This window comes from Polypterus senegalus, chromosome 13 (genome assembly GCF_016835505.1).
Source record: "Polypterus senegalus isolate Bchr_013 chromosome 13, ASM1683550v1, whole genome shotgun sequence".
NCBI lineage: Eukaryota > Metazoa > Chordata > Cladistia > Polypteriformes > Polypteridae > Polypterus > Polypterus senegalus.
The window spans coordinates 144,750,375-144,765,530 of record NC_053166.1 but is presented as its reverse complement, the minus strand read 5'-3'; the positions used below and the strand labels follow the sequence as shown (position 1 = coordinate 144,765,530).

The following is a 15,156-nucleotide window of genomic DNA, read 5'->3' as shown; positions in this document are numbered from 1 at the left end:
CCTTCGTGACGTAATTTTATAGACGTTAAATGTGACCAATTAGATCTCGGTTTTCAGTTCAAAACCAAATCTCACGCCAAGATGGGAGGGCGTTATCAGTCTCGCAGCCAATCATTGTGTTGCATGGGTTGGGGCAAAAGTCGTAGCAGGCTAGATTGTTCCAAGTGTATAGAGTCGGGCTGATGTTGAAATCGCTCAGTTTGTTTGAGTCTGCGGCGAAAGTTAGGTTGTGTACGAGTTGTGCCAAACAATAGATGTCAATGAATCGATGAAGAATTTTTCCTTTATGATCCCACCACATCCTTAAGAAAACCCGTTTTTTTACGTGTGTTTTTGAAAGTTTAACTAAATCAGACAAAGGAGAGGAGGAAAAAAAGAAACCTTATAAACGATTAAACCCCTGCAATGGAGGATAAAAAGGAGGAGGGGGAGTCGGAGATCCAGGAGCACGGCCCGGAGCATTGGTTCTCGAAATGGGAGAGGCAGTGCCTGGCTGAGGCCGACCAGGAGGAGACGAACGAGGAGGAGGCCGAGCAGAGTCCGCAGAAACTCTGGCATCTTTTTCAGAACTCGGCGACAGCAGTTGCACAGCTCTATAAAGGTCCGGGAGAACTAACATTTCGACGATGTTTTTAACCTCTCTTTGTATCCACAGTTCAGACTAACTTACTTAAACATATTAGTTGCAGTCCTTTAACACGTATCCGGGTCAGTGGAGCTACAACGAAAGTCGGCTTTATGAAAAGGAATCAATTTAAAAACATTTCTTTTATTATGTTGCGGGTGAAGCGCAGCAAAATGGCGACAGGGATTTTCACCGGACTTGTTTTCCGAGTGAGATTTGGTTTGGTCCAATTCGCAGCATACATCATATTTTGATTCCTACAGCTTCGATTTTTTTGTAATAAGCAAAACAATATTTTTATTTAAAAAGCATTAAAGTAAGAAATGAACAAAATGGCGATGTCCTGGGAGGAGTCTCCGGACAGAAATAACTGTAATCGAGATATGCGCATTCCTCGTTTGTCAAACGGAAATTACGCCGACCCACCCAAGGCAGATCGTAGCAGCGAAGCGAATAATTGCGATTACAGTTACAACATTCAAATGCAGTTTTTATTAAAAAGTGACTTATTAAAATAACAAATACCGACGTAAAACAAAATGGCGAAGGAATCGCACGGCCCTATCCGACGGCTGGTAGACGCATTTGAGACGGGATGGGTGTGGATGGGGAGTCGCATGACTGGGGCTTTTAACCGCTTTTGACAGAGTTACGGGAAAGGGATTTTTGTGTTTTGTTACAGGAATGTCTGATTTACGTTTGACTTCGAGCTTTTTTTGTCACTTAAACGCAAAAGGAAAATACTGTTAGGAAATGAGAGAGAAACAAAATGGCGAAGGTTATTCCGTTGCGAATGGGATTTTTGTTTTTGATAGCTCGCTTAAGCTCACCCTGTTAGGTAGTGTCGCGATTTATTTTCGATTGTCTTTTAGCTCACGAAAATGGACAAGGCAATTAATCTCTTTTATAGCGCCCCTTTACTGAATGCCCCCTCCCTTCCCGTAGAGTCCGTAGACTCGTTGGAACAAAATGGCGAAATATTCCGTCTGTCTAATAGATTGATGAGAAATTGGTGCAGGTTAAGTGGGGGGTCGTTTTAATAGTGTTGCATGTGTCTACTTCATTTTAAAACAAGCAATTAATTCTCGAAGTATTCTGTTTTCTCTAACAGATCGGGTGTGTCAGCAGCAGGGACTCTCCCTTTGGGTGCCTTTTCAGAACGCTGCCACGGCTGTCACCAATCTCTATAAAGGTAAACGTTTTGTTTATTGCAGTTTTCTCTGATCGCTTCTGCATTCCTATTTTTTTTTTCCGAAGTTAATTGTCCAGAGGTCGCAGAGCAAGTTTTGCCCAATCGTTTGTAATACGTGGTTCGATGGAAGCTTTTTCCTTTGCATTAGCACTGGTTTAGACAATAGCACGAGACATTAGCAAGCCATGGCATTTTTAATAAATAGTTTCGTTATAGTTCCTCGACTGTGCCCCAATTTTTTTTTTTGGTATAAACTCAACGATGATGTTACGGTCGGCTTCGGCTGTTGCCAGGAAAACTGTAATAGACAGGACACCTACGGGTAGCTTGCTGGGACAAAAGGTGTGGCGCTCCGTCAGATGCTCAGAGCCGTCAGTTTAGTGGTGCACCAGAGATGTCTTTTAAAACACGATTGCTTTTTGGAAGGTCCTCCTCATTGATGCTCATGAAATTTTTTCCTCACACCCTACTTGTAATACAGCATAAAAATCAACCTTTTTTGTTAGGTGAATAACAATTCGATGTGATGTTTGTTCCCTTTAAGTAGTTTGTCAAAATAATTGTTGAGACTTAAGCTTCAAAACATCTGTTCAAGAAGCTTTGGAACGGTATTGGATGGCATTGTTTGTTTTTATCATTACTGTTCCCAACTTGTAAAGGGTTCATGGCTACTGCTATAGTTTGTGTAACAGGTATTTTGTAAACATTTTAGAGTTTGTGACTTAAAAAGGTAATTTTAGGTTTTTTGTTTTTTTTGTATATATATTTAGTATTGTATTTCTTAAACATCACGGAGTTGCAGGATTTTAGGGTGTCGCTCCCAACTTTACTGTTTGGGAATTTGTATCATGTAACAGCAGTTCCATGTGTGGCTAAATACTTGACATTTGTGCAAGGTTTGCCTCTAAATAGCTTATCTGTTCATTCAATCTTGAAGAGTGACAGCTGGTAACCACCATATCTTTATTATTATTATCATTAATTGGTGACTGCCTTTATCCAAGGTGACTTACAGCATTTAAGAGAGAATTGATTGCATTTATTTAGTTATTTTCAGTTGGAACACAGGCAGATGAAGTGTCTTGCTCATGGTGACACAGTGTCATTAGCAGTATTTGAACTCGCAACCTCAGGTTTTTAATGTCTTTATAGTTTAAAAGTTTAAGCCCTGAACTACAGTGCCACACTACCATACATAACTAATGCTGTCATGTCTTTCAGGGCTGGTTTGCTCAAGCTAGAAAATTTATCTTACCATAAAGACCTAACATCTAAGCTTTGATGAAACACTTTCAGGGTGCCATAAGGACATAACATGGTCATATGTGACTAGTACACATACTACATGAGAAATATGACATACAAAAGGAGACCATCAAGTGCATTTATTTAGCGAATAGCTAAGCTCTCCCAATACCTCATCCAGATACTTAAAGGTTGTTCACCTTTCTGCTTTAGCTCCAGGTCTCGATTTGTTCCAGATTCCCACATCTGTTTGTGTAATGAAGTGCTTGATGGCTTCAGTTTTAAATGCACTTTTCTTTAATTTTACATGTGGCTTTGTGTACATAATTCAACCTTAAGTTGAAAGAATTCTGCTGGATCTACTTTATCAATGCTTAGAGAATTGAAGACTTTGATTAGGTCCTTGTGCAGTCTGTGCTCCTAGTGGCTAAACTGGTTTAATTATCTGTGTCTGTCCGAGTATGACGTCCTTGAGTCTCAGATGCGCCTGATTGCTCCCCTCTTTAAAGTTGCATGCCCTGTTATCTTTTTTTTTTTTTTTGTAAAGTGGTGATTAAATCTGTATACAATACTTCCTGTGCAGCCTCGCTAGTACATTATATAGTTTAAGCATATTGTCCTTTAATTTAGATTCAACAGTTTTTAAGATATAACCTAACATTTTATTTGCCATTTTAATTGCTTTTGCACATTGATTAGATGATGACAATGTTGTCAGTGTAAACCCCTAAATCCTTTTTAGTGGTTGCTTCCAGTATGATAGTTTTCTCCCATCTTCTATTTTGTAATCGATGTCCATTTTGCCTACATATAGCACTTTGCACTTTTATGTGTTAAACTGCATTTTTTAAGTGTTTGCCTAATCATGAAGCTTGTCCAGTGTACAGTTGGTGTTTGTAATAGAAATCCGTCTGACTTGAGGTTTATTTTTTATAATGTATGTATTTTAATTAAATGCCTAATTTCAGCATTTATCCTTGGGAGTCTGAGCAAGGTATTAGCTTGATTTAAAGCACAGTTTGTCTGTTGCAGGTTAAGCAAATATATTTTTAGGTAACAATAAAATGAGCATATTTTCCATCCAAAGCATTGTCTTTAAACTGTAAACTGTTCTCTTAATTTCTTGGTCAAGTATGAATGCAAATGACCAGGTGTCTTGAAACAGAAGGCCTCATTTCAATATTGTAGTTTCAGTCATGCAAAAGGGAAGATTTTGAAATCGGTGCCAGGTTTATTTTTGAGAGTACAACTTCTTGCAAAAGTAAACATGATTGGACGTTGTTGCTTTAAATATGTTAAGAAAAAAAATAAATTCACCTACACTTTTTTAATTAACTGATCAGAGCAAAATTGGTAGCCATTGTGAAGCTTAGATGATCCAACCTTTTGACATAATGTTGGAGTACATGGTCTACAGTTGTACTTTTTCATTGAGATGTGTATTCAAGGAGCCCACATTTTGTTGTGCTGAAATGTGGGTGGTATTTGTGTTTGATGTTGGCCTTTCCAAGCATTCGGTCATTTTTTGTTGCTTAATAATGCCTTTATAACCACGAAATATACTTATTTTCGGTTAAGAAAAGACTGTACCAGACAAAGATAATTTCCAGAAACATGTTGCTCAATGTTTTTGTTTAAAATTTCATCTGAATTTGCAAAAGTTAGTAAAAGCATAAAACCAAAGTTGTTGTATTTATTTAATTGATTAATCATATTAAAATATTTTAATTCAAGCGCCCTGACTTTTCATATAGTTACATAGATACATATTTCAGTTACAGGCTTTATGGTAAGTAATGCCAGATGCCTTTATGGTACATTTACATGAAATGTGTTTTGTTTTTTTGTTTTTTTGCAGAAAGCGTGGAGGCTCATCAAAGGAGTTACGATTTAGGGATTCAAATTGGTTATCAACGAAGGAACAAGGATGTGTTGGCATGGGTGAAAAAGCGTAGGAGAACTATACGTAGAGAGGACTTAATCAGCTTCCTGTGTGGGAAAGCTCCTCCTCCAAGGACTACTAGGGCTCCTCCAAGACTAACTGTAGTGTCACCAAATAGAGCACCTTCAACAGAAACAAGTTCATCTGTAGAGACTGATTTGCAGCCTTTTCGAGAAGCCATAGCCTTGCATGGTAATTTTTTTCCCCTTTATTAAGGTTCTTGAATATGTTTTGATGTGTGTTGATTTGGGTTTCACAATGTCCTGTATTTAGTATTGGTATAGCTAAAATATTATTTCCTGAAGAAAGAAAAATGACTAATGACGTGCAATCTACATGGAAAAATCCTTGACTTCCTGTTTTTGTCAAGTGCTTTATTCATTTAATCTTCTTCTTTTGGCTGCTCCCGTTAGGAGTTGCCACAGCGGATCATCTCCGCATATTGATTTGGCAAAATTTTACACCAGATGCCCTTCCTGACGTAACCCTCCCTATTTATCCAGGCTTGGGACCGGCACGAAGAAATGCACTGGTTTGTGCATCCCCTGTGGCTGGGTTTGCTTTATTAATTTAATGTAGTTAATAATTAAGCTGTAAAAGGAAATAAGTGTTCCTCTTCTGTTGCCAGAAAGAATGACGATAAACAATAAAACTATTAAAGTGCTGCTCTGCTAATATCTTGCCACATATGGCTACCTATACTTTTGAGAATCTAAATGTCAGTTGCATTTTTATGCTTATGGTCATTTTAATTATTTTTGAAAATACTGGCCAGTGCATTAAATTCACACACAGTGCCTGGGTTGAAGGTTTGGAAAGGACAAGTATGCCTTCTTAACTTTAATGTTTAGTGTATGACTGATATAAATGGAGTTTATTCTTTATGAATCTCAGAATTTGATTTGACATAGCAGAGATGATACAGGAAATGCTGTTGGCAAGGGGAGAAGGTGGTATGAAGATTAGTACTGCTGATTGTCCCACTTCCTGCTAGTGTGGCTTTCATGTATTCCCTCTTCTAAAAAAGACATGCATGTGCTTTTAATGGGCATCTTCATCAGTGATGGTAAATTGGACAGGCGTGGCTGTATGTGCAAGTGAAAAGGTTTTGGTTGGGCCCTCTTGTGTCCGATGCTATTAGAATAGGTTTTACCTTTCAGCAAGTGGGTTTGGAAAATGTGAATATAATCTTCAAGTTCTGATATTTTACTAGGAAAAGTAGAAACTGTAATTTTGCATAAGCTAAATATAGTTGAATTAGGGGTTTTATGTTCTGAATGTTTTGTTACATGGGATAGAACACGCTTGTGGAGGCTTTGGGGTTTGAGTAAACCTGTGGAGTCTGTAATGGTGAAAAGAATATTTATTTCTAGCTTGGTAGTAGTGCATGCAAGTGTTCTTATTTTTGGGAGAGATGACTTCTTTACCAAATGTGTCTGCCAAAAATGCCTTGTTTCTAGTTATAATCTTGTTACCAGCCATTTGTGTGTTTCTGCCTATAGTAAATTGATTATTACTAGGTGGATATCTGTAGATTGCCCCTACTACTAATGTGAATGTACTTGTAAAGTAAACAGATGTTTACAAAATATGGGTCAGGTAAATGTGCAATATATACAGTGTGTGTATATAATATAAAATAATTGGAGCGAGATAAAGATTCAGCAGTAGTGACCCAGTATAGCTGAGAGCCAGAAGTGCATTTAGTAATATGTATGTATAAATAATTATAATTGACTCTGGAAAATTGGCTCAAATGCAGATTTTGGAGAAAAAAAATGATTACAGAATTGCCTTAAGATGGCACTGGAAATACGGTTATTAAGCTTGGTTTACCTAAAATAGAATTATAAGAGAAACTAGACTTTAACAGTAAAATTCACCAAAAAAAATTGCTTTTAAAGAATTTCAACACCAGTCATCTATCAAGTCACACAAGTTTTTAATTTGATTTAATTGACCTTCTTTCTTGATTTTTCAGGTCTTAGTGGTGCAATGGCAAGTATAAGTGTGCGATCAAGTACACCAGGATCTCCTACACATGTAAGCAGTGGTTCTAATCCTAGCCGCAGAAGAAATGGACTTCACGATGTGGACTTAAACACTTTCATATCAGAGGAAATGGCACTCCATTTGGACAATGGTGGCACTAGGAAGCGGACCTCAGCCCAGTGTGATGTCATCATAGATTCACCAACTCATAAACGCAATCGAATGATCTGAGCTTGATCTTTGACGTGCACTGTGCTGCTTAAATGCCACTTAATCCTCAACACTTTCTTGAAAAGAAAAAAAAAAGAGGGCCATCAGAACCTTTTTTCTCATTGGTTAAAATGAGTGAATTCAATAATGATTGCCATAAAAAAAAATTAATTGTCACATTATGTTCTGTTTAATAATGGCTGTATTCCCAGTTTTGAAGTAAAGGACATTTCTTTTTCTCTAGAACAATCATTATAGTTTGACAAGTTATAAGGCTAAAGTGACCTTACATGTAATTATAAAGGGTATCATATGGTTTTTATGTAAACACATATTACCCTTCAATGTTTTGGCTGTGTTGAGAATGTGTCAGCATTATTACAAGGTAATAACTGTCACATTCGACATGGCGATTTGTTAGGTACAGTACGAAGCCTTTGGGAGATTTGTTGGTTTGTTTTTTCTTGCAGCTGCACAGCTTTTGTAGAGGTTTCTGTTTGGTCCCAGTTTGGAGGTTTGTGGGAATATCTGGGTTTAATTGGTCTGAAAAAGCTGCTAAATCTGTTTGAAATGTGGCGTGGTGCTATGATGGTTAATAATCAACATTTGGCCAAGAATCAATGCAGGAATCGTTATTGGATTCACTTGTGTATTTAGTGCTCCAAAGCAACAGTATCAAAATTATTCCTCCGTGAATAGCCTCTTGGAATCCTTAATTTTTGTCAGTTGTTGGTTAACAATATGTAATGTGCATACGTAACATTTTTAGGTGCCGTTACCAGTTTTTATATATATATATATATATATATATATATATATATATATAAAAAATGGTGCATATTGTCAAAATTGCAAACCATTAAATTGTCAACATGGACAATTCTTGTATTGAAGCAACGCACTGTGGTAGGTTTGTCAGCCGTCTCAATTTTTTAGAAGCAAATAAAAAATGTTATGTTGCTCATATTGAACAAAATTAACCTTTGATTTCTTCATTAAATTCTCTAAAAAAAAAAAAATTAGCATTTCTCCCATGTCCATATATACATTTAAGGTTTGCATTTCTTGCTTATATGCAGCACCTTGCCATTTTCTCTTATAATTTTTGCTGTGTAATTTTAATTGGTAATAAATCCATAATATATACAAAGCTTTTTTTCTTTCTTTTTTTTTTTTTATATAAAGATTTGTACTTTAAAAGACATTTAAAGGAGCACTAACTGTTGTACAGTAATGGAACCTAACATTTCTGATGATTCAGTAAATTTTATGCAGTGAGTTGACTTCAGAGATTTTCTCTGAAAAGTGATACATATTAAGGAAACATGTAAAAGGAGTTAAAAGTAAATGCGACTGATATTGAAGCAAGGTCAGTTTCTGAAAGTAGCAATTTTAATGTCTAGCAAATGTTTACAGTGAGATTAATTTGAAAAAAAATTCATTAATACAGACTATATATCCATATAAACATTCAGAGTTGCTACGTACTTATCAGTGTAAATATGTTGTTGCTGTTTCTCAACGTTTAACTTGTATGGGTTTGTTTTGATAACTTTTTTTATTTAAAAAAAAAAAATAGCATTGTGTTTGTTTTACAATATGCAAAGTAAACTATTATGCCCTTAACTTTTTATGTTGGGATATGAAGTGTGTTGCTTTTGTCTCCCCCAACCCGATTCTAGCTGAAAAGTAGTTAAAACGTTTCAAACTATAAGTCGGACATTACTGATAGCAGAGTTTGATATCAATCAATACAGTGTCTTGAATTTTAATAGGAATGTAATTAGAAATGTGCTGAAAAGCAAAGCTATTAACAGAATATCAGATGTTGGTAATGCAAACTCTCATTTTCCCGTGATGTGAGAGGACTGTGTTTTATATACTGTAGGTAAAGCGTCCAGGTTTGAAGTAACACACTGACTTCCAAAATTTGAAAATTCACACTGGTGCTGTGTTTCCAAAGATTATTGTGGCCATTGCAAACTGGTCTGGAAGTGTGCAGGAGAGGATTTGTTGTTTGGTGGGGAGCTGTGTGTTGCTAAACTTGTCCACATGTCTTTGTTTAACAGATGTAATTTTTTTTTTTTTTTTTAAATAGTGAGACAAGTCTGTGTAACAACTTTAAATGAGCTCACGTGAAAAAAGATGAATTTTTTGCTTAACAGGTGCTGACCGTTACTATTTGCTACTATTTGAATTGCTCTGCGTAGTGGGCTCTGGAGGGCCAAAGTGGCTGCAGGTTTTTGTTTCAGTCCCTTTTTTATTTTTTTATTTTATTGAGAAGTCGCATATTGCTGTTGTAGCACTTTAATGACACAAGCAAAGCTTTTTTTTTTTCCCTGCATTTTTCTATAGCTGTCTGTCTTGTTATAGTTCCCAATCCTTAACTTGGTTATTTTTAGTCTTTAAACAGCTGTATGCACTGTTAGTGACTCCTTTATTAGCAATAAAATGCAAGTGAGAAAAGAACCAGCAGTTCTCAATTTACACCTGTGCATGTTCATCATGAACTAGCTGGCTTAATCAAATATTTGGAAAGGAACTTGAGGAGAAAAAATGTGAAGGGCTGAGAATTTTTCGTCTACTTCAGACTTAAAATCATATTGGAAAGGAAAACCTCTACGATATAAGAAAGACCTGACATACCAGTATGAAAACACTTAACAACTCCTTAAAATGTTAAGATGTGCTCCTGGCAACGATTAAAGCATTCGGGTTGGAACAAAAACCCTTGTAGCCACTACAGCCCTCTAAGGCTGACTTTACAGACCCCTAGTATAAAATCCCAGGCTCAAATAAATGGAAATGAGAAGTTTTGATACTGGTGGCTGAGTACTGAATTCAGTTCTTCAGTGTTTAGCAATACATTGCCCAAAAGTGAGTGACACTGCTACATATTTACTACTTTTGTTTTCATCTCATTATGCGATGGTAGTTTGATGCTGATGTATGTGAGATCTTTTCTCTTTTTTGAAAAACACTGTTAGGCTTTGCTTTTAGTTTAACACTCGCTGAAGATGGGTTTCTAACCGGTTATAGAGTACCTTTAGTCTGTTACAGATACTTGAACCAGACATAAACTGGCTCATTGTGGGACTTGCTTTTTTTAAATAAAGTTTGATTCAATCCAGGGCTATAATTAAATGCCTTTGGAGTATGGCACATGATATTAACATCTGGAATTTAAAAGTTTATAAAGGAGGTTCCCAGTGTATAATAGCACAGATAAGACCATTTGTTTTGTGAAATAGGCAATACCTTGCCTTTCTTTAAGTGTGATGTTTTACTTACATAAGGCTGTGGTTTTGTTCTGAGAGTTTTAAAGGAGGAGTTTTTTTGGAAACCATTGGGGATTACAAAAATGGAGGCTGCATGTGCTTACTTTTTAAATATGAATTCGTTGTTTAGGATTGGACTCGGAAAAGGTGATGATGAAGATCACAGCTTGTGCCTCGAATATAAATTGCACAGATTTCTGTTTGCAAACCATGTGAAATTGCTAGTAGGAAATTTTAAATCCTATGTGTATTTTAGATGACTGCAGTGAAGACTGCATCCTTGTCTTTGATTGGTTGAACAAATATTGCAGAATATTGTAGGAAGTCACCAGATCTGTGCATAGCGGAGGTCTTGGCTCTGTGAAGTTTAGTTGTCTACTTAAGCAGTACATCTTTATTGTTCATATTCATGACTGTTATTTTTGTTAAATTGACAGGAATCTAAGAACGGTAAGTCGTTTTGGAAAGTCAGTTCATTTTTTATAAGGTTATTTTACAAAGGGTCATTGCCAACTGTACCTTATTTAATGGTTGGTTTATTACAAGGAGAAAAGAAACTTTGTGAAACAAATTCCTATATAGGGATAAAGCCAAACTCTTCTCTGCTTGCAAAATTGTGGGATTTTTGTCATGTTTAAGTTATGAGCAGCCATTTTTAAAATTGTGTGTATGTATGTATGTATATGTGGATCCATAGCAGTTTAAGAGGTGAATTATTTTAATGGAGGAAAACCACAATTCTGTGCTTCGTTGGCACTTCTGTGGTTTGATCTTTGCCACACTTAATTTTGAAACCCTTGTAGGGCTCTGACCTCTACAAGAAACTGTCATGGCCCATGGTGTTGAACTCCACTCCTGGAGGGCCGCAGTGGCTGCAGGTTTTCATTCTTACCATCTTACTAGTGACCAGTTTTTTTCTGCTAATTAACTTCTTTTGCCTTAGTTTTAATTAACTTGACTTGAACCTCCTATTTGTTTCTTTTCCCTTAATTAGCAGCCTAATGATGATGAGATGCAAAAATAGACGCTGTGTGACCAGCTAACCACAGTATCTGAAAATAAAGAATGGTGAGGGTCTCAGTAAGATTAATCTGCTCTGGTCACCAAAACATTATGATGGTTCCACAGTTTTGGAAATGTGTGCTGTGGCAGAATGAGAGCAGAAACAAGCCATGGAATTAAATACTGGGTTTAATTAACAACAAGAATGGGCTCCTCATTAAGAAACTTGCTGGAGTGGAATTGTAGAGTTTGATGATCCAATTTAGCTGGTCATCTGTCAGCTCGTTTCACATCTCATTTCTGTTTGGCTCCCATTATTGGAGAAAAGGATCAATTCAGAGGTCTGAATCTTTAAAAGCAGGACTATTAAAATGAAGGGAAATTAAGTTAATTAGCAGTGAAAACTGGTCACTGATTAGGACCATCGTTAGAATGAAAACCTGCAGCCCTCCAGGACTGGAGTTTGACACCCCTGGACGTTGTTGCTGTTTGAGTTCAGGTGACGTCCAATGCTACTTTATGTTTCTACTTTCCACTGGAACTTCTACATTTTATTTTAAAACCACTAGGATCCCTGTAACGTCATCTTTACTGCATGTTAACTGAGGCAGCACATGTAGTTTCTCCACTGTGGCTTAAACTTGCAGAGATGTGTGTACACAATAGTCAAACATACTTGAGCTGTAGCAAATTTGTAAATCAGATTATGTGGTTTTAATATATTTATCCCTTTTTTAAGACCAAATGGACAGTTTTCATTAAATCTCATCTCCCCTTTCAGTTATGAATCCAGCAAGCAAATCAAAATTGACGGCTCCAGACACCTGTGTGAAAATCTTGTTTGCATAGTTGATGTCTTCATGCATATTTGGTGCCCTAGTTCTTCAGATTTGATTTTAAGAATCTTAACCAGACATTTTAATGGCAGGAGTTTGAAGGGAAGAGTTTTACTCAGGGAAGCTCCTGTGCCAGTGTTGATCTCTTGATGTATGTTAAAATGTTTGTATGTGAAAACTGCTCATTGCCATTCAAGTGCCCACTGACATACAGAATGGACAGTTACAATCATGTGAAAAAGTTTGGGAACCCCTGTCAGCCTGCATAATATTTTACTTTCAACAAAAAAGAGAAGTGGTATGTCTTTCATTTCCTAGGAACTTTCATTTCTGAGTACTGAGGTGTTTTTCCAAAGAAAGATTTTTAGTGACGCAGTGTTTAGATGTATGAAATTAAATCAAATGTGAAAAACTGGCTGTGCACAAATGTGGGTCCCCTTGTAATTCTGCTGATTTGAATGCATGTCACTGCTCAATGCCTATGACTTGCAACACCAAATTGGTCGGATTAGCTTGTTAAGCCTTGAACTTCATAGACAGGTGTGTCCAGTCATGAGTGGTAAAAGGTACTTAAGGTGGTCAACTGCAAGTTGTGCTTCCCTTTGACGCTCTTCTGAAGAGTGACAGACAGCATGGGATCCTCAAAGCAATTCTCAAAAGATCTGAAAACAAAGATTGTTGAGTCTCATGGTTTAGGGGAAGGATACAAAAAGCGATCTCAGAGGTTTAAACTGTCAGTTTCAAGTGTAAGGAATGGATTCAGGAAATGGAAGGCCACAGGCACAATTGCTGTTAAACCAATTCAGGTCTGGCAGGCCAAGAAAAATACAGGAGCAGCATATGAGCAGGATTGTGAGAATGGTTACAGACAACCCACAGATCACCTCCAAAGACCTGCAAAAACATCTTGCTGCAGATGGTGTATCTGTACATCGTTCTACAATTCAGCGCAATTTACACAGACAACATCTGTATGGCAGGGTGATGAGAAAGAAGCCCTTTCTGCATTCATGCCACAAACTGAGTTGCTTGTTGTATGCAAATTGTCATTTAGACAAGCCAGATTCAGTTTGGAACAAAGTGCTTTGGACTGATGAGACACAAATTGAGTTATTTGTTCATAACAAAAACCGCTTTGCATGACGGAAGAAGAACACCGCATTCCAAGAACAGCACCTGCTACCTACTGTGAAATTTGTTGGAGGTTCCATCATGCTGTGGGGCTGGGTGGCTAGTTCAGGGACTGGGGCCCTTGTTAAAGTTGGGGGTCGGATGAATTCAACCCAATATCAACAAATACTTCAGGATAATGTTAAAGCATCAGTCACAAAGTTGAAGTTACGCAGGGGTTGGATATTCCAACAAGACAATGACCTAAAACACAGTTCGAAATCTACAGATTCATGTAGAGGAGAAGTACAATGTTCTGGAATGGCCGTCACAGTCCCCTGACTTGAATATCATCGAAAATCTATGGGATGATTTGAAGCAGGCCGTCCATGCTCAGCAGCCATCAAATTTAACTGAACTGGAGCCATTTTGTATGGAAGAATGGGGTCAAAAATACCTCCATCCAGAATCAAGACACTCATCTAAGGCTATAGGAGGACAGCGTCTTGAGGCTGTTAGATTAGCAAAGGGAGGCTCAACTAAGTCCTGATGTCATATCTCAAATTTATGCACCTGTCTAATTTTGTTATGATGCATATTGCATATTTTCTGTTAATCCACTAAACGTAATGTCACTGCTGAAATACTACTGTTTCCATAAAGCATGTCATATATTAAAATTGCTACTTTGAAAGCTCAGCCAGTGATAAACAAAAATCCAAAGAATTAAGAGGGGTTCCCAAAGTTTTTCATATGATTATGTTTTCAATGCATTCTACAAAAGCTTATTCTTGAGTAATTGTATAATCTGTGGTTTACTCTAGCTGTTTACCTCTCGCGGTTCTAACGCCACCTCCATACTTGCTTGTCTTTTTGTTTCTGCCATTGGTGACTTTAAGTTTGGTGTAATTTCTTGCTGCAACCATGTCATCCTGTGCCAAAAGACATGGAATGGATGGATAAGTTGGTTTTCAGAATGTTTTACTAATTGAGTAAGAATTCAACAGTGAAACCTTTAACTGAGTACTTTGTAGAAGCCTGTGGGGCAGCAGTTCTACCTTTTGAGTCTTCTTGAGTAAGTCTCTCTAAGCTTTGTACACCTGGATTGAGGCTGTTTTGTCCCATTCTTCCTGGCAGATCTCCTCAACTCCACTCGATTGGATGGGAAGAGTTTGTAATCTGCCATCTTCTGGTCTCTCCACAGATGTTTTATGGGGTTTTTAGGTCTGGGCTTTGGCATAATCACTCAAGAACAATCAAGAGACTTGTCCTGAAGCCATTTTGAGGAAATGGGCTACCAGGCTGGTCTACAAGTCTTTTATCACTTTCTGTTTTCATTTATTAACAGAATTCTGGGGCACTCCAGGGTTCTCAGATTTGACTTTGAGCCACTCCTGTGTTGTCTTGGCTCTATGCGTCAGGACATTGTTGTGCTAAAAGGTGAACCGTAGCCAAAGTCTGAGGTCATGGGCAGATTTTCTCTTTGTATTTGTATGTGTCCTTCTTTAAATTCTGATCAGTCCCCCTGTCACTGAGAAGCACTCCCAGGTGCCTGATGCTGCCACCAACGTGCTTCACCATCGCCTGGCGATGAGCAGAGCCTGGTTTTGGCTCCTCAGACCATCCATCCATCCATTATCCAACCTGCTATATCCCAACACAGGGCACAAGGCAGGAGCAAATCCCGGGCAGGATGCCAGCCCACCGCAGGACACGCACACCCA

General features: G+C 37.6%; 1 protein-coding gene across 1 annotated transcript; it reads left to right on the top strand.

Moving 5' to 3' along the window:
* The first annotated feature begins 112 nt into the window (after positions 1–112).
* On the top strand, positions 113–8,832 carry LOC120542254 (UPF0472 protein C16orf72 homolog). The gene is made up of 4 exons (XM_039774571.1): positions 113–601; positions 1,737–1,817; positions 4,921–5,196; positions 6,986–8,832. The coding sequence occupies exons 1-4, from the start codon at positions 406–408 to the stop codon at positions 7,225–7,227; spliced, it is 795 nt and encodes a 264-aa protein (XP_039630505.1). The 5' UTR covers positions 113–405; the 3' UTR covers positions 7,228–8,832.
* Positions 8,833–15,156: the final 6,324 nt, after the last annotated feature.

What these genes read in the sequence shown, in the direction of transcription:
- LOC120542254 (XM_039774571.1), top strand. Translation starts at nt 406, where the DNA reads ATGGAGGATAAAAAGGAGGAGGGGGAGTCGGAGATCCAGGAGCACGGC. An exon ending in TGTCACCAATCTCTATAAAG is followed by an intron (nt 1,818 to 4,920) that starts GTAAACGTTTTG and finishes GTTTTTTTGCAG; the next exon opens with AAAGCGTGGAGGCTCATCAA. An exon ending in AGAAGCCATAGCCTTGCATG is followed by an intron (nt 5,197 to 6,985) that starts GTAATTTTTTTC and finishes TTGATTTTTCAG; the next exon opens with GTCTTAGTGGTGCAATGGCA.